Source organism: Pseudochaenichthys georgianus, chromosome 21 (assembly GCF_902827115.2).
Source record: "Pseudochaenichthys georgianus chromosome 21, fPseGeo1.2, whole genome shotgun sequence".
In the NCBI taxonomy this organism is placed as follows: Eukaryota; Metazoa; Chordata; class Actinopteri; order Perciformes; family Channichthyidae; genus Pseudochaenichthys; species Pseudochaenichthys georgianus.
This window is the reverse complement of record NC_047523.1, coordinates 27898654-27917454: the sequence shown is the minus strand read 5'-3', so window position 1 is coordinate 27917454 and position 18801 is coordinate 27898654. Positions and strand designations below refer to the sequence as shown.

The 18801-nt window shown below is 40.1% G+C and overlaps 1 protein-coding gene across 1 annotated transcript in view; it reads right to left on the bottom strand.

Moving 5' to 3' along the window:
- Nucleotides 1–1349: 1349 nt before the first annotated feature.
- Nucleotides 1350–18801, bottom strand: part of hs6st3b (heparan sulfate 6-O-sulfotransferase 3b) — a 70073-nt gene continuing 52621 nt past the window's right edge. Inside the window, exon 2 of the mRNA XM_034109298.1 lies at nt 1350–3722. Within this exon, the coding sequence (XP_033965189.1) occupies nt 2954–3722 (769 nt within the window). The 3' untranslated portion in view covers nt 1350–2953. The remainder of the gene's footprint in view (nt 3723–18801) is intronic.

Here is an 18801-nt window from a genome sequence, read left to right as displayed (position 1 = left end):
TGCTGAGAAAATTAAATACTTTTAGGTTGCTATTTTCCTACGTTTTTGACATTAACATATTATGCTGCAAATCGTTCGGCTGAGTCCACTCTCTCGCACAGTGTCAACATTAGGATAAAGGACCCTCTTTGAGTAATACACTAAAATTAGCTCAATTTCTTGCTTAATGAACGGACCCGGGAGTCACTCAGCAGTTACTATCTCCATGGAAACCCCTATTTGCAGGTGTTACAGCTGATTGAGATGTGCTACTTCTTCCCCTTCTTCTTCTTTGATCTCTGTGGTGATCTCTCTCACAGTAGCTTATTTACACATGAACACAACAGATGTTATTTACATTTTGAACTTTTTCAGTTCCTTTCTTTGCTCTATGCCTCTCAAGTGAATCTCTAGTACCGGTAGTTAGGTGATCAGTCTGTACTGTATGCTGTATCAAAGGCTTTGAGGCAGCACAACACAGGTGTTAATGATCACAACAACAAAGATACACATGATAGACAAAATAACCTCACACACTCACATAAACATGAGTATATAGCGCATTTACAACGTAGTTTTTCGTAAGTGTTTAATTAATAGCTGTACAGCACACGTACTGCTCCTGCAGTGCTCATGCCATCTGTCATCGGGGAACATTGTAATTTCTACAGCTTGTGACACAGCAGTGCTGCATGTTGGTTTATTAAAAGACATTTTCAAAATAAACGTTCTGTTGAAAGTTCCCATTTAAAAAAGAAATTCTCCCGGTCCAATAGGATTATCATTTAATGCATATATGTTGCCTGCAGTAAAGGAAGAGCTTAGATGCCTTTCAGATTCTTATCTGAAAAGTACATGATACTTATGATTAAACCAAACAATGAAAAAATGAGGACCCTGAATCTTAAGCTTAATGGAATTCAGCCATCATTTATTAAAGTATTTACAGTACAGTAATAATCCTGTATCCAATTTAACATTTTCCTTTTATTCAAGTAGGAATTTGAAGTTTAATTATTGAGTTGCTTTGTGTATTTTTTATTGATGTACTTTAGATACATCTGATCAAACCACACCCACACAGTCCTGATGAAGCAGGAGTAGGTTACACCTTTTGTAAAGATACACGAAAAAATTGTTTGTCAAAGATGTTGACAATCAATCTGAATATGTTCATAGTATTTAATGTTATTGGATCATTCTTAATGATACACCTACATCTAATGTTGCATGAAATGTTACAAAGTCAAATTAATGGAGTGGAGTTTAGGGCATAAAGTATTATTGAGACACAGATATAAAAAATGAGCCTTTGTCAATAATTATAATCAAAAATAATAATTTTGTCACAAATCTATTTCGCTGCTACAACACAAGCTTCATGAATTCAGTAATACATTCAGCACAGAAGGATTTAATATTCAGTGCTGCAGCTCCACTTGAAACACTTGAGTTATCAATGTGCTATACACCTTGTTTTTGTTCTCTTCCACCCATCCACACTCTCAGTGAAGTGAGTGCATCCGTACAGACAAGTTCACCCATACAGACCCACAGCTCAAACCTGTATTCATACACCACATTCAGTGTACGATCCAAATGAATCACTCAAACAAGACAACGGTGATTCTCTAAACCGAAACAAACCTGTGCCATCCGAGGTATTTCATATTAACGGCAATAAAAGAAGAAACATGAACAATGACTTAAAATAGCAGCAGCCGCACCACTTCAGTGTTGACATTTAGAGAGCGTTTAATTTGACAAGCAGGGGTTTTGAGTGAATGTGAGATGAGAGGCATGAAAAGCATCACTGAAGCCTATTTAAACAGATACAAACAAGCCCTCTTTTATCTTCACATATTGGCTCGCTGATTGGATTTGAGGGACTGGAAACGTTCGGGCAGACGAAATGACAGATGTGTTTTATTTCTCGACTCCCTGCTCTGAGGCTGGTGTTTGTGGGCTGGGGGCTCTGCTGGCATTAAAGCGCTCTCGCTGCCCACAGTGCCGTCAGCTCTACAAACATGTAAAAGCAGCCAGTGTGACGGGGGGGCATGAGAGCTGAATGCTGATCATCTGGTTCACAGTCCGGCCACACACCAGCCACACAGACACATTTCATCACCTGTACTATTTACCAAGTTTTTATCTGCCACATACTTGTTGAATTATTCACAGAATATGCTTTTTCCTCACAGAGAACTGGTTTCCTTTCTCATGTTCTTTGTGATTAACACTGTGTGTACAGCACATGATATCTCTGGGTGACGTGGTAAAGTCTGCAAGGTATTGCACTTGAGGAAATTAATATATATTGAACTGTAACCAAAATATAACAATCAGATATAGTCTTCTGTAATTTGGTTTAAAATATGGGTTTTGCATGCAGACAACAACGTCTTTCGAGAAGGTTTCATTGTCATTGAATACAAATACAATAAATACATGGTGATTTGAATTAACTTTGGCTCACAGTACTGCATATCTTATGGAAATCACTCTCCCCAATTGTCAGTATAATGTGGACGTGTGACATGCAAGCATCACTTCTTCTACAACAACATCTTTCAAAAGGAATAGGTCTGTAACCTTCTGAATGTCAAAATAAAGCAATGGCAGCTTCTTTTGATTGTTCCCCCCCCCCCCCCCTTCACCTCAGTTCAATGTCTTATTCAACACATGATAAGGCAAACATTAAATGACCAAAACAATTCATAAACAGCATTTAAAGATTTAAGACACCAAAGGGCACTCCAAGGCAGAGCTGCTGTGAGACGCACAGACGTGGCAGTTTCCCTAAAGAAACAGCAGAGCACTTGGATCACACTGAAGCTGAAAAACAGACGGATGCATGAGACAGATAATTGGTGAGACAAAGAGAGAGAAACACCGGATGTGCGAGAGAGAGTCAAAGCTTTAAACAAGTCTGTGAGGAATCTCTCTCCTGCTCCTCTCTTTTAAGACCACAGCCTCACCAACGGGCCACTTGGCTTGTGTAGTCCTCCGTGGTGGTGGGGAACTCACCCTCAGTCCCTTTCTCCGACCCTCCTCCCCTTCTCCCACCTGCATTTCCTCCCCCTTTGTGTTTGGGCGGCCATGGCCTCCCTTGCTCTTTTTGCTCCTTCAGCCAACGCCTCTCCTCGCGCCTCTTCAAGCGAACCTCCTGGTGCTCCCTCTGGCGGGTGAACTGGAATCGCTGGAGGAACAGGTCCTTTGCGTACTCGTACAACTGCACATCCAGATAGTTGAGCTCCTCGATGCGTCTGCGCACGGGCTCGCTCAGGTCCACGTTGGCGGCTCGCGTGCTGTTGATCTGCGTGAAAGCGGCGATGAAGCGCAGGCTGAACGTCCGCTCAAACATGTACTGGGTCTTGCGTTGAAACTCGGTCAGGCCGTAGAAAGCCATGTTCTTCAGGTTGCTCATGGCGCTGCTCAAAAGGATGTGGTTCCGCTGGCTCTCGTTCATGGAGGACAGGTTGTAGCAGCCCACCAGGCTCAGGTCAGCCAGCATGCGGACCTGTCGATTATTTGCCAGGTTGGACGGGCAGTTCATGAACTCCGTCAGGGTGACCCCGGACCAGTCGTCTCCGATGTAGCAGTTTGGCAGCTCGTCCTGGGTGGGCGAGCGTCCGTCACACATATGGAGGGCCGTCTTCCACGTGGCCCCTCGCTGTACGTGCTTCCACTCGCTCAGGTAGCGGGACACGGGGTCGCGCAGCATGGTGATGTAATAGAAGTTCCTGCAGCCAAAACAAACACAGTTAGCAAGCTGTGGGCATATCATCATCATCATCATCATCATCATCATCATCATCATCATCATCATCATCATCATAGAGGGCTGCCCTGCACTGTGCTGACAGATGGTGACTTGTGTCTGTGTATGAAAGTCCAAGGTTGAATGCTAATTGGCAAACTGGAAGTCTCGCTAATGAGATTATTATCTTAGTTTATATATATATTGCCCATGGAAATGGCATCAGAGCAATGATTTTACAAATTTGAGCTAAAATCCTTTCCGTTCCACAGATTTCTCCCACCTGCCAAAATGCAGAATAATTGGGAATCAAGACATAATGGTAATCCTTGGACACACAGAGAGAAAGTTAAACTGACCCAACCGAATCCCAAATATGTCACTGTTAAAAAATAACGAGGTTTCAGTCTGGCTGCCTAAAATGCATTGCACTTTTAACTATGTATCCAACTATTCATTTGTCACCCAATCACAGCAGGTCATTTTACAGGGGAAAACACATTCGGCTGGCATTTTGGTGGTGAAGAGCTGTTAAATTAGAGCTATTCTTTGTTATACAAACCTCTCCCCTAGAGAGTGTAAATGTCCTCAATGCTTGCAAAAGGACAGCTACTGAACAAGGAAAACAAGGGAGGACGCTTAATATAGATTCATCAGTTTCCTGCAGTGTCAAAAGGACATTTAAAATGAGGACTCAGATGAAGCTCTGTGGTGCAGGAAGCCAAATATACATCTTATACCAATACCATAACATTTGTGTATGTATTACAAACAAAGCAAAAATGTCCAATATGAATGTATGGTTACAAATCATATTTGACTGTGAAGTTGATATGTTGCGTGCGAGTGACAGACTGCAAGACGTTTGACCCGACCTTCAAACTAAGGTTGAAGAACTCCAAGGAGATCTACTCAGCTGAACCACCGGTATGTCAATGCGCACTCTGATGGAAAACAAAGATTGGACAGGTGTTGTCCAGGTAAGCCACTCCTAAGGTGAAGTCCTGTGAGTGCTGTATGCATATTTAATGATGCGACCCCCTCCCCAGAGACAGTCACGGCAGATAAAGTGGAGTGCGGCACTGAGATTTCCCACTGACTCCAAAGCTGCTCTCTGCACTTCTTTCCGCACAGTCTCATAAAAGAGGCACGCAAACAGCCTCCTGTGCTTACACCCTCTTGTCCTTCAGGGCTGGCTTCACACAGGAATAGTTTGCTCAAACTTTACACAGGTTGTTTAACGCGAGAATATCGTTTTTGTTTGGATTCCTTTATTTGGTTTTTTAACAACTACCGTTTTTGACCTGACCAGTTCTTATAAAGTAGCTTTAACACTGACATATCCCGGTCATAATCACAGTCTGCTTTACAGATACATGATAAAAGGGCAGCTGTGTCAGGAGTCTATTCAAGAGCTGAACAAAATGTAATCCATTTGGTGATTTAATTGTCAACCTTTTGATCTTTAGAAAGATTCTCTCTCCAATATGCAGATTTGCTGTTTGTTTTCCTCTTGGTTTGAAACGGTTGGTCAGGCAAAAAAAGGACTTCATTAGTAATGACAAAAATAATTAGCTAATAAGATGAACTGATAAGGAAAACAGTTGTTTGATGCAGCCCTAGCCAGTACCAGAGATCATGCTGGGATTGCAAAGTGTGAACCTGCTCTCATACCAATAATTTACACATTAATAAAACCTTTTAATATATCCTGAGGTTAATCAGTTTGACAACAAAGTGTAAAGTAACAGTGTGAATGATGATGAGATATGGAAACTTAATTCCAAGAGTTCAATTCCCAACAATCGTGTACGTATATTCAAGTTTGCAAACAGCTACCATACAGTGATTACAGGCCTGGTGGCAGCAGCTGTATCCTGGCACTTGCTCCTGCTGCTGGCTTCAGATGCACCCTCATTAGACTGTCTGGCACATAAACACATGCAGCAAGTGTTGTTTGAGTGCACTCGACAGCCCAAAGGTCAGCGGTGTGCACCATCAGTGTCAAAAAGCATCAGGATCAGCGGGTCTGCAGAGCTGTCTTGAGGAGGCATTCCCTGAGTGATACAGATGGCTGTCTTGAGAGGGGGGGGTAGGAGAATCAGGCCTGTCTTACCTCTGGCCTGTGTTACCATCAGTACCACTAAAGTCAAAGACCACTCCCCATCAAAATGACCGTGAAAACTTTACACTGTGATGCTGATATCCAGCAGATAATTGTTGGCGCAAATCCATTGCAGACATTTTAGAAAGCAGTTCAAATGAGACTACTTAATGACACACTGTCTCTTCTGGCAACACCGAGACAAAGGAAATAAAAGGAAGAAGCATGTTTTGTAGAGTTTTCTTCCTTATTTTTAGTATAAAGTCTTTAACCAGTTGCTAAATGTTGAGTGCATCAAAACAAAGAATACAGAGCCATCTTTAAGATTTGTCAGCTTCAAGAATGTGTTTGGACCAACATCACATGAACATTTGGAGTATCTGAGATCCTCCTCCTCCTCCTCCTTTTAAAAACACCATAACCAGATGTGTGATGTATCAACACCAACACACATTATATTTAATGTCATGGGCATCAGTGATGCTGCTCTTGTGCATGGTGCGTAGAGGATACACAAACTCAAAACGTGTCCACTGTTGTTGAGTGACAGGAACACCAAACCTGCATCGTGCGGAGGGACTACATCTTTATCTAGGCTTTTGGAGGTATTTGTGACCATTAAATAATATTGGTCGGTGGGGGAAGACACATTTCCATATTTCGTATGTTGGGAGGGGCTACAATCCCAGGCTCCAGGTCCCGCACTGCGATGGAGTAAAGAACCCTGTTGAACTCTGGTTAATCATGGATCAATAATGGATAGGAGGCATATTGCAACCCATTCCACCCCAGAATACTCATCTCTAAAGCAGCAGCACCAGCTCCAGACTTCAGCGGTGCACAGAGTAAATAGGGGCCATTGAGCAGAGATCGAAGAGGAATTCAAAAGTGTGGCTAAAAATGGAAACTAAAGCAAGGAATGATGAGGGCAGCAGAGGAACGAGCTGCTACAGCCTATAGCTACTATAGCTGAATACTGAAGCTTGGTTTAATTTCAATGGTTATTGATAAATACAGCTTGCATCGAAGCTATGTTTGACTGATACATTCGAGAAGCAGAGGTTTGGCACAACAGTCGAGAAAGAATTATGATATTCAATTAAAACACCACATTTTGAACTGCTGTTTTTTTTTACAACTGATTTAAGGGCTACTTTATGCACAAGGGAAATAACATCATCTACAAGGTTTTCGAAATACTGCTAGGAAATGGGTTTTTAGTGTGTTCACACTGGAAACTGCCCAAAAATATAGAGCATGCATACTAAAACACAATTGAATGTGTTGTAGATGGAATATATTTTCCCACAATGCAATGCAAAAAAAGGAGCTAATTACAGCTGAAAAGCATCAATACTAATTGTGGATGGTAATGAGACACTTCCCGTAACACCTTAGAAAACTAAAGTGAATCATTGAACTCTCTGAGAAAAACATGTTTTTCTCTCTTGGTTAGATTTAATTGGCAACAATAATTACCTGTGCTTAAACAGCTAAAACAGTATTATTGTAGTAGCTGAATTATTGCAGATTAGTACAAACTCTGTATATAATTATTATCTAATGTAATATTGCATTTTGGACACAGGGTCAACAGCTTAGTGGTCATGTATAACACAACAGTGTTTTGAGCCAAATGCTGTCAGCATGCTAACATGATAATGCTGACATTTAGCAGGTATGATTACCATGAAAGACTGACATTTCATCCACAGCCTCATGCCACTTTTACAGCTAAATAACAAGCCAGCTCCCTGTGAATATCGTCACTAAAACAGCCCCTGAACCCTCAAATAAACAGTTTTATCCTAACCCTACAGTATGTCAGGGCAAAAGACAACTGGCTTTTAATTGCCCGTTATTAGCCTCAATGACACAATTTCAGCCCACTGCTTCTCCCTGATTGCAGGCTGCTAAAAGAGACATTGTACTCTCAGCCTGAGAAAGCAGATGAACTAAATTAACTTCTCAAGATTTTAATGTGTGGGGTTGGGTATCATTGCAGGTGCTTCAGGGTGGGAAAGACAAAAGGGATAAGCAAAACAATATCTCTGTGAGCCGGGCGGAAAGTTGCAAAGGCTAACACTGAGAGCAGTAAATAAGTAATGTCCCTGTACAACAGAGGAACTGACAGATGTTGGGATGTAGCCTGGAAGACACTATGTGTGAGTGTGAGTCAAAGTTTGAGGCAGCTGCTGGTAATAAATGAAACTTCTATCTAATTAAAATGTTCTAAATGTTCTGTTTTACATTTGGTTTATTTGTTTTATTTGCTCCCATGCAGCCTCAGCATTTAGAAAATAAACCCTTAATACGTTTTTCCCTCATTAAACCGTTCACCAATCAGCTTAATAGGCATGATTTATAATGGGGATGTCTTCTTTCTACATAGATTTTTTATCTTGATAAGTACTCTTTTGGCAATAAATATAGAATGTAATAGAGAAATACTATGGTCATTTGTTCTGGGAATGTCATTTTCGAGCCTGAGACCTGAAAAACAGGCTCAGGGCGTAACAAGTTAAAGCTTGTAAAAAAACTGTCACCCTTATCATGTAGAAAACACCTTAATACATGATTGTTTAACGCTTATTTCAGAAGTTACACTTACATTTTCAGGATCACTTTCCTGTTTGATATGTTACAACAGTGTGGATTTAATGTCACATTGGTCACGCAACACTATGAACCAAATGTTAATAAAATGAATGATGGTTCATACCTTCAACATTGGGTGTCCTCCTAAAGAGGTATACTATACTAGAGGTTGGGATGCATGTTAGGAGCACATTGTACAGTCAGCCCTTGAGAATAAGGTATTGTGTAATTTTGCACCTCACTTGACTCTTGCCCTTTTCTCCGCTCTGCTTCTCCTCCATGTCCTACATTAGTGTTAGACATTAGTGTTCCCTCCGGATCTATAACCTTTTCTTAAAGGTTGTCACATTAATCACGCTGCTGATTTCACTCGTCAATCTCCCTCTGTATCTGCTGTGGTTATCGCTCTCTATGCTGTGCGTGGTCTCTCCTCCCTGCCCTCCACTTGAGGCACTGCATATAAAAAACCACCATTGCCCTCTTTCTTCACTCTTTGTTTTGTATGGCTGTTTCCAAGCGACTCCTCATTCAGGTAAATCATGGTAATGATGAAAGTTTATGAGAGGCCTTCCTCTCATAAACTTTCATTCAACATGGCGATTGTTAGGGAAATGATTGACCTAGACTCCTAGATATGACGTACAGGACCAACCCTGACGTCTGTTTATCTCCTTTAAGGACATAGGCCGCTTCAGCCATAATGTTATTGTTCCCATTCTGTGACCGGTCAACACTAGGTCACAGATGGTCTGTTGTTGTGGGTGCACTGGGACACTTCCTTCTGTGTTGTTTGTGGACTCCAAGGTATGACATCTTCGAGGCCATAAGTGACGGACGCAAGTAACTCAGTGTGCCCAACTGGTTAAACTATCTTATCATAATATGTTGATTACTCTCTGTGAAACCAGTTAAATGGGCTAACGAGAGAGAGAGGCGCTCCAGAATTGACGTGGCAATCCACCCGTGCAGTCAGACCGTGACTGCTGTGACTTGTGATGTGAATTCTCTGGCCGTAACTCCAAATAAATCATCAGTGTTTGACATCGAAGCTCCTGCTCTACCCTGTCTCCTACCTGAGTCGGTGACTCCCACTGCATTGCTACGCAGAAGTTTCCCTTACAGTGATGTCTGATTGTATCTCGACAAACAATTTCAAGCTGGTATAGTTTTGTATTTAAAATGTGAAATCAAAATGTGGAACATATTGCAAGCTGCTCCTGAAGAAATCTGTTATTTTATTAAACAACATGATGACAAACAGGGCTACTGAGTGCACAGTTTATGGAACGTTATGAACCCTGTCTGCAAGAAAACATGTTTATTAAACTCATTTCCAAATGTAAGGTTTGATGACAATTTCCATTAACATGACAAACTAAATGAGAACATATTGTTCATAAATGTATCTTGCAAGTTGCAAACATTTTCATGTTTACTGCTGATATATTTACATTTCCACTTATAGTGAGTCCAAAACTTTGGACCTTTCAAATACCCTACTGTCCTACTAGGGCATTGCGTTCCAAGAATGCAGGGTTGTTGGTTGTTCCTAGAGTCTCTAAAAGTACAATGGGAGCCAGAGCCTTTTCTTATCAAGCTCCACATTTGTGGAATCAGCTTCCAGTTTGTGTTTGGGCGGCAGACACCCTATGCGTTTTTAAGAGTGCGCTTAAGACCTTCCTTTTTGATAAAGCTTATAGTTAGGGCTCATTAGATTCAGCCCCTAGTTTTGCTGATATAGGCTTAGTTTGTCGGGGGACATCTTACTTCTTCCTTCTCTCTCTCTATACCTGTGTACTCTCATGTTCCGATTAACCCAGCTTCCCCAAATGTCTTTCTTTTTGGTGTCTATATACGCCGGGATCCGGAGACATGGATGATCCTGCGGTCCAGTGCCCTGGATCTTGAGTCGTGGCTGTGGTCCTGGATCATCGGTCCTGGATGGATATCCTCGTGGATTCATCTTCCTATTATACACACATGCATTTCCAAACATTTGGACTACCTATGTTGCAAATGTATTATCTTTTCAATTTACACACGGCATCTATTGCACGTCTGTCCGTCCTGGGAGAGGGATCCCTCCTCTGTTGCTCTCCCTGAGGTTTCTCCCATTTTCCCCTTTAAACTGTGGGTTTTCTCCGGAAGTTTTTCCTTGTACGATGTGAGGGTCTAAGGACAGAGGGTGTCGTATTGTCATACTGATATTCTGTACAAACTGTGAAGACCACTGAGACAAATGTAACATTTGTGATATTGGGCTATATAAATAAACATTGATTGATTGATTGATTGATTGATTCAAATATGTTTACAGTTGAGGGATTTCAAGCATTTAGGTATGGTAAAGGGGAAAATCTAGGTCTGGTTTAATGCAGAAAAATCGGATTTGTTGATTAAATAGACGATACAAATTCTCTATAATAGTCACATCTTTATGCACCAGAAAATGAAATATAATATATCACGAATGCTTTGTTTAGCAATAAATTAGCGATAAATAGTGTTGAGATTTCCATGAGCTCACAAATTGTCACGGACGGGGATAATGCTGCCCAGATATTTCTTCATTTTTTGGGGGGGTTTTATATAATTGTTTTCGCTTGAATATAAATCAATTCTAACAGATAGGATACCCTTTCTTTTTTCATCAATAGAAACTTTAGACTTGGATTTAGACATTTACTAACGTCTACATTTTTTAGTATAACCTTTTTGGATGAAATACTCCTTTATTTCAACAATGTCTTTTGTTAACTGAACCTGACTCCCATCATGCAACTTCAGTAGACAAAAACAGGCAATAGTGAGGGTCACAACAAGGATACTTCGGAAGACTACAATATAAATGTAATTTACTGGACACTGGGTTAAACACAAGACATAAAAAATGTCCAGCGAATAGTGTCTGGTTGTTGTGTTGCCCCACAGCCCTCAAACATGATCTGAGCTGTTTATGTGATCAGAGCCGGGTGTTAGCAGCACAGCACAGAAATATGTGTTTGCCAGTGGCACTGCCCTCAGCTAAAATACCTCTCAACTCTCAGCAAGACGGCCCCCATGCTTCCCTCTAACCAACACACAACACAAGAACTTGCACTCTAAAAATAAACATAAGGATGTACACTATGAAAACTCATCATTCAAGCAGAGGCTTCAAACTCAAAGGGGATGTAAGGACAAAATGTTTGAGTATAACACAGCATAATGTTGTGAACTCACCTGTACACCTGATCTTACAAGAGCATAACCACTACTTATTTGAGCAAAACTTGAGGACTCTTATAAAAAGCGTTGTACTTGCCAAGATTGATTGTTTTCACTTGAAGCAGAGCCCTATGGGTACGCCCACCTGGAGGGCAAAACAAAGCTGCCTTCCACTGCCCGCTAACAGCTCAGCTTTTACCACGACGTGAGCCAAAGATAATTATTGTTTAATTGGATGCAGAAAGGACGAAGAGACAAGTCTGGCTGTGTTCCTTAAAAAACACCGTCTCAGAGCAAAAACCCAGAGGAGGAGAATGTGAATTCTTGCAATTATAAATGCCGCTGCCCTTGGCAAGCACTCTTCTTCTAAACCTGCCATAAAAGTACATTTATATACAAATCATATAATTTATACCTTCTCCACCACATCCCAGGATGTTAATATGGGGTCAACTGTGCGGTTAGGGAAGGTGGACTGTGGAAACATGTGGGAATTTACTTTACTCTGTGACAGAAGATGTTGTTTTATCACTGCCCTGTCACTACTGCCCCTAAAAGGCTAACCACACTATCTGACAAGCTAATTAACACTTACATTATCTTTGAAAATACAAACAAACAAAAGTGCAGATTGTCAGTACTTTTGTAAAGGTTAATCTGTTTATGATTATAAGAGGATGGATTATCCACAAGATGTGTAAACATTGCCAAAGTACAGCCATGGCTGGCACTAAGCTGTTTCTGATGATAGAAATACCGTGTACACGAGCAGAACCATTGCAGTTAGTTCATATAGAAATAGGATATTTCTATATAAAAGGTCATCTAAACACTCTTAAGTGGTAAAGGATGAATGTTTGACTATTTTTTGTAGTAGCTGAATTCTCAGTGCTAGCCGCCATGATGAAATCTTGACGTAGTGTTATCATCAGTGTGGCCATGGCCTGAGGGCACATTTTCCTCCTATTCAGAACCAGCAGTGCAAAGAATATTAACAGACTGAGAAAAATGTTTACTTTCACCTTCAAATCTATGGTGTAGGCCCACATCAATTTGTGTTATTTACAATCTAATATACCTGTGACACTGAACCATTTTACTCATAGGAAAAAGAAGAGCCAGTCAGACCAAAGGAAACAATCAGATCACACCTCGCTAGAGGACATTTCAATGTACAGCCTCCTAAGAAATAAAGAATATCCGTTAAAATAAATGTTTTGCTTAGCAGCCGCTACGCTATTGGATTGTATTTACCAATGCCTGCCCACTGTGTGGCCAAGGAGAAATGATCAGACTTAGTTGCTTATCTTTTATTTCAATCACAGAATAACTAATCTTTAAAAATAATTTACTAAACTACACAAAACTGAAATTATAAAGCCATTCAATCCAGTCTGTCCTCCTACAAAAAACGACCATACAGGCCGATTGTTCATGCCCTTATTACGACCTAGCGACACGTTTTAAAGTGTATGTTGTTTCTTACACGACCACTAGAGGTGCTCTAGTGGTCGTGTAAGAAACAACATGCTCCCGGCCCGTTCATTGCAAACGCTCCGGAGGGACGTTTATTCACAAATAACCCTCTCTGGAAAATCCTAAATTGTGGAATAGTTTGGCCATTAAAATGCATTTTGATTCGATTTCTGGTGAGAAGTGTATATTGTACTCTTAGAATCCACGTCCAGTCGATGTGTAGGATCTATAGTTTGATAGATATTACGAAGATGTCTCAAAGTTTTCATAATAAAACCGGATATATTCCCCTCACTGTCAAATAATTACACAGTGATATCTGCATTACTAATCCACTAAAAAACATCAGTTTATCCTTGTTAATTACAAAATATTGATTGGTTTAAATTGTGTTCAACGCTTTTGTGTTTTTAACCTTCGATTCAGAGAAACAAATTGTTTTTTCGGAGTTTAGACACTGCAGTTTCTGAAGACACTACACTACCCAGAATCCCCAGCTATCGTTTGGAACTACAACATCCGCCTTGCTTTACAAACCCCGTGATTAGTCATCAAGCCCTGTGATTGGACTGTTTTATTGTAGAGATCACTACAGTATCTTCTTGATATTTTATATTTCTATCATGCCTTCTACTTTCCCCCTATTTTGTATGTAGGCTACTCTTAATATTTAAATGTTTTCATCAAATAAAACGTATTCAACAACAAAATGCAATAACGTGCTTTAACCACTAGGCGGTGCGGGTTAAAAAACCAGTGGTGTAGTTAATAAAACATAATAATATGAAACATATGACTATTGACTTTATTGTGAAATTAAAACAGAACGGTAAAGGAAAATACAGTTTCAGTCTCTCGATTTGAAGCTTATGCATTGTACCATGAACCTGTATAGACCTGTAACAGTCAACTGCATGAGGAGTTGGAAAGGTAGTTCAGTAAATAATATCTTTAAAAACTACAAAAAAATCCCTTTATATCAGCTGTGCACCGTTATGGTGTAAATATAACCTATCTACCAATTGGATCAAATATAAAAGTCAGCCGAATTAGTGTTTATACTTGAAGGAGACGTATTGTGTGAAAAGAAATGGAGGATGTTGTTTAATTGCTGATATATTTATGATCCACGTCACGTATCAGTTTTGGCGGCATTTCTTCCAGTTTGTCAAAAGGTCTTCTGATCAGGGCTCTATAAATAAAGAACTACGGCAGATATGTAATATGTAATGCAGCCGAACCGTGTATTACAGTGCCGTTATGTGATGACTTCCAAAGAGAAAAGCAAGAACACTCGGAATAAAGTTATATTTAATTTAAAAATAATGTTTTTCCGATTTCATATCGCATAAACAACACCATATCCCGACATGCATTGCATCTAAAACAATCGATGTTTTAGCCTATCAAAACCTCTGAAAAAAGAAAGGTGTCTCTCAGAATCGAAAGAGAAAAACCTATGGGAAAAACACAAACGCATTGTACACAATTTAAACCAATAAATGTCATATAATTAACAAGGATAAACTGATGTTTTTTTAGTTGATGAGTACTGCAGATATCACTGTTAAATCATTTGATAATTGGTTTTATTATGAAAACGTCGAGACCGGAAATACTGTTTTCAACCCGTAACTTTACATGGAGGCTGCCGCATACCTCAAATATCTATCAAGCTATAGATCCTACATATCGACTGGACGTGGATTCTAAAAGTACAATATACACTTCTCGCTAGAAATCTAATCAAAGAACTTTTTAATGGCCAAACTATCCTACAATTTAGGATTTTACAGAGAGGGTTATGTGTGAATAAACGACCATCTGTAACGTTTGCATTCAACGGGAGCACTAGAGGGCGAACACTTTAAAACGTAATTATAGGACGTATTAAGCGCTTGAACAAACAACATATTTGGTCGTAATAAGGGCCTGAACAATCGGCCCATTTGGTCGTATGAGTTGGAGGACTTGTTGATTAAATCATGTCAAACAGTGCCTCTAATTGCTAAGATCTCTGCATCTAGTTTATCTAATGTGTCTGTTTGCCTATTCATTCTTCCCCTTCCTGATAATTCCCTCTTCACTTACTCAGCATGCAGTTCTGCCAGTAAATAGTAAACCTTTCACACCATGATGCTTATAGTAGTAAATATGGCATGATGCAAATGGAAAGTACAAGTAATTATGAGCTCTGACAAAAAAATGTATCTCGCAAATCGAACTTGGTTTCTATAGTTATTACATTGACATTGACAGAGCTGGGCTTTACTGAAATTACATGTGGAAAAGGAAAACACTTTTGAATAGATGGATGTCTCTAATCTATTTAGAAGCTAATTATGACGCCCCGTTTAGTTTGAAAAAGAAAGTATTAAATGCTGCCTTCCCCTGTTCTTATATGAATGTGAGGTTTGGCTAATTAGACAGTCAAGATTAAGATACATAGGAAACAGGGAGATAAGTCACAAAGACAAAGAAAACGTAATAGTAAAACACTTTGTTGGAATCTAGTGTTTATCCTTGGCCTTAAAAAATATCCAGCTATTATTTTTTTCAATAGTTTGTCAGAGTCTTCTACGGCAGATGGAGTTTTTCTCAGTTGTCACAGATGTGGAAGAGCACACACAGTGAAACCGGACCTCTGCATTTTAACCCATCCTATGACTGGGTGTGCAGCTATTGTACAGCATCAGGGGAGAAATGAGGGGGTCCAGTGCCTTGTTCAAGGACTCTGATTTGTAGAGGTGCCGGCGACCCTCCGGTTCCCAAGTTAAGTCCCTAGAGACTGAGCTTCTGTCGCCCCCGATTAAACTGATTAAACGCTAAGTGAGTTGGACTTGTGTTAAAATGTAATTTGTCAGATAACAGAATATGTTTGTCCTCATAATATCTCTCTTTAATGTACCACAACATGAAGTTGATGCACACAACTATGTAGCTACATTTATTTAGAAAGTGTTATGGGTAGAGAAAAGATTTAGGGAGTGCCAGTATTAAATAACGGATGTTCTCTGCAGTAACTGTCACAATCCTTGATGGATATTATATTCATCACACCAAAGGAATCACCTGGCATCTCCGGCAGTGTGTAGTCATAACTGATCAATTTGATAGTTTAGTGCAGTCAAACTGTTGCACTGAAGAAGTCATGCAGATCATTCTTGTTACACACTCAGTAATGACGATGTTGCTTGTGAGTAGTCTTCTGCATGTTGTTCATTACATTTTAAATATTTTCCTGCTGGGCTCCGTCACATGGTCGTGATTCCTGATGCTTCAGCCCGTGGTCCCACAATGTGCCGAGGAACATTTACTCTACTTGACATTCATAGTCTGCAAGGCTTTCATTTGCACAAAAATCACTGCGTGTGAAGGCAATTTAGCTCGCTCATTAAAAAGACATGAATGCCTCAGAACTTAATGGCATATCGCAGTAAAAGAGTGAGCCTTTAGAGTTTTGAAATTACATTTTAAGATTGTCATGCGTATAAAAGCGGACGGGCTGGTATTGACTTTCATCGCTCTTTGAATAAAAATGACCAACATAACAAGCGTGCCGTCATTCAGCTTCTTATCGGTGAAGATCTGCAGAATTCCGACAAGCTATGTGGAAAAAAAGAGTGTTTCTCGTCAATAATTTGTATTTATGTCTGCACAGATATGAATCAAAAGAAGGTGAACATGTATGAGTGATTGCGATCCAAATCAACCACAGCCAGCATGTTGCGTTTTGTTATCTCCGCTTTTCATTGTAAAAATCTAAGAAAGGAAGATAATGGATTGTTGTGAAAGCTTCGTGGGAAGTTTTTCCCGGAACAGCCTGGCTTCTCACGGTGTCACAAGCATTAACAAATGCATTGGATTCTAATTCGTCTTGATTAGTGCATCTTTTACCACTTAAGAGATGTTACAGTACAGTAAGTGCTATGTGCTTAACCTTGTGAAAAAACCCTGAGTGCTGCACCACACACACACACCATGTGATAGGATGTTTAAAGAGAAATAACATCTCTAGATAATGACTTCCTCCATCCCGCCGGTCTTTCATTTCAGCAGTCATGAAAAGAGACATGGATATTACCGATTGAGACTCCTGAGGATTCTCCTTTATCAGTTCACTTTATGAACTGTAACATTCCCAAAGCAAAACCATAAAGACAATCGCAATATGTTGTAATAACCGAGTGTGGTGTGCTCTGAACGTCAATTCACTACCGTACCGTGGCATTCTTTCAGTTCATACTTGTGTAATGGCTTTAGAGTGGGATTATGTGGCCAACCCCTGCCTGAAGCCTCTCCTCAGCAACTCTCTGGTGAGGAGATGTCCTTGGTTTGCGTGAGTGAGGGCGATATTAAGCATGCAAGGTCTCTGCGGTGCATCTGTACATCTCTGCACTGTTCTGTTTCTCTTAGACAAGATGCGAATGAGACTGGAGACATGCATTATTTGTAACCGATATCATTCCTTAATGGTGTCTGGCTGCACTCCTCCTGGCAGCCCATAATGGACCGTTTTTGAGGTTTCTCGGCATCTTGTTCGGCTTTTGATGGTGACGGAATGGGGACAGGGGGTGTCACCTGGGAAGAAACAAGAAGAACGATGGGACCTTTCATTTACTTGTCAGCAGGCTGGCATTGCGAGCACATGACATGATGTGCATAAAGAGAGTGCTTGTACTGGGAGTGGCAGATAACAACAAGGGGAAAAATTGCCCTTCAAAAAGGGATACATTTCAGTCTTTCTTTTACGCGACAGAACCGGGACAAAAGGGAAACGTCACATCTGAGGAGAGAATGAATAGCTCATTTTTAAAATAAGTGTAGAGGGTAACAGGTCTGAGTGAGTACTGCAACATAATGAATAATGAGTTACATAAAGCTTTTTGTGGCTCCCCAGTGAACTGTGCAAAGTCAAGTGACAGTCGGAGCTGAACACTTAAAGTTTGAAAATAAAAAAAATATGGGGAGTTCGAAATACGTCATCTGAACATCTGCTCCCTGGAGCCGGCTCCTCAGTAAGATTACGATTGCAATACACCTTTAATGATCCCAAGCTGAGATATTTGGGAGTTGCAGCAGTATGTGTACAAATATATACAGATAAGTATTGAAAGTAACAGAAATAAAGAGGTACATTAGCTATAATAAAGATGGAATACAATAAGGTGAACATGGTATGATTAACAGCAGTCTGTGTAAACAGTGTACACCAGCCTTTGTATGATATCTGTTGAGTTTATAAGATACTGAGGCACAGCTTTAAAGATTTTAAAACTTGTTTTCTATTAAGAAAAAACTGTACAAGACTACTAGTTACATCATTATAAAAGGGGTTCTAATATGAAATTATGATAATATAAATATAATTTTGAGTAACCTAGTATAGCCAAGGATGGATTATGAGGGAAAAGCCCCCAAGTCGCAAAGGAAGAAAATACGAATAGAGGTCTCTGCTGGGTTGTTTCTCTGTATTTTCATCTCTTGTGCGTGGTAGTTGTCGGCCTACAAAGAAATCAGACGTTGTGGTGCTTCTACTTGTTAACTCTATTTAGAAAACCATCCATGATACTAACAAGCCAAAAACCTCTTGCTTTCTGACTGATTCTGACCTAATTGTGGTTGAGATGCCTTGTGTTTGACGTAGGCACCAAGTTTAAATAAGAGAAGGGAATGT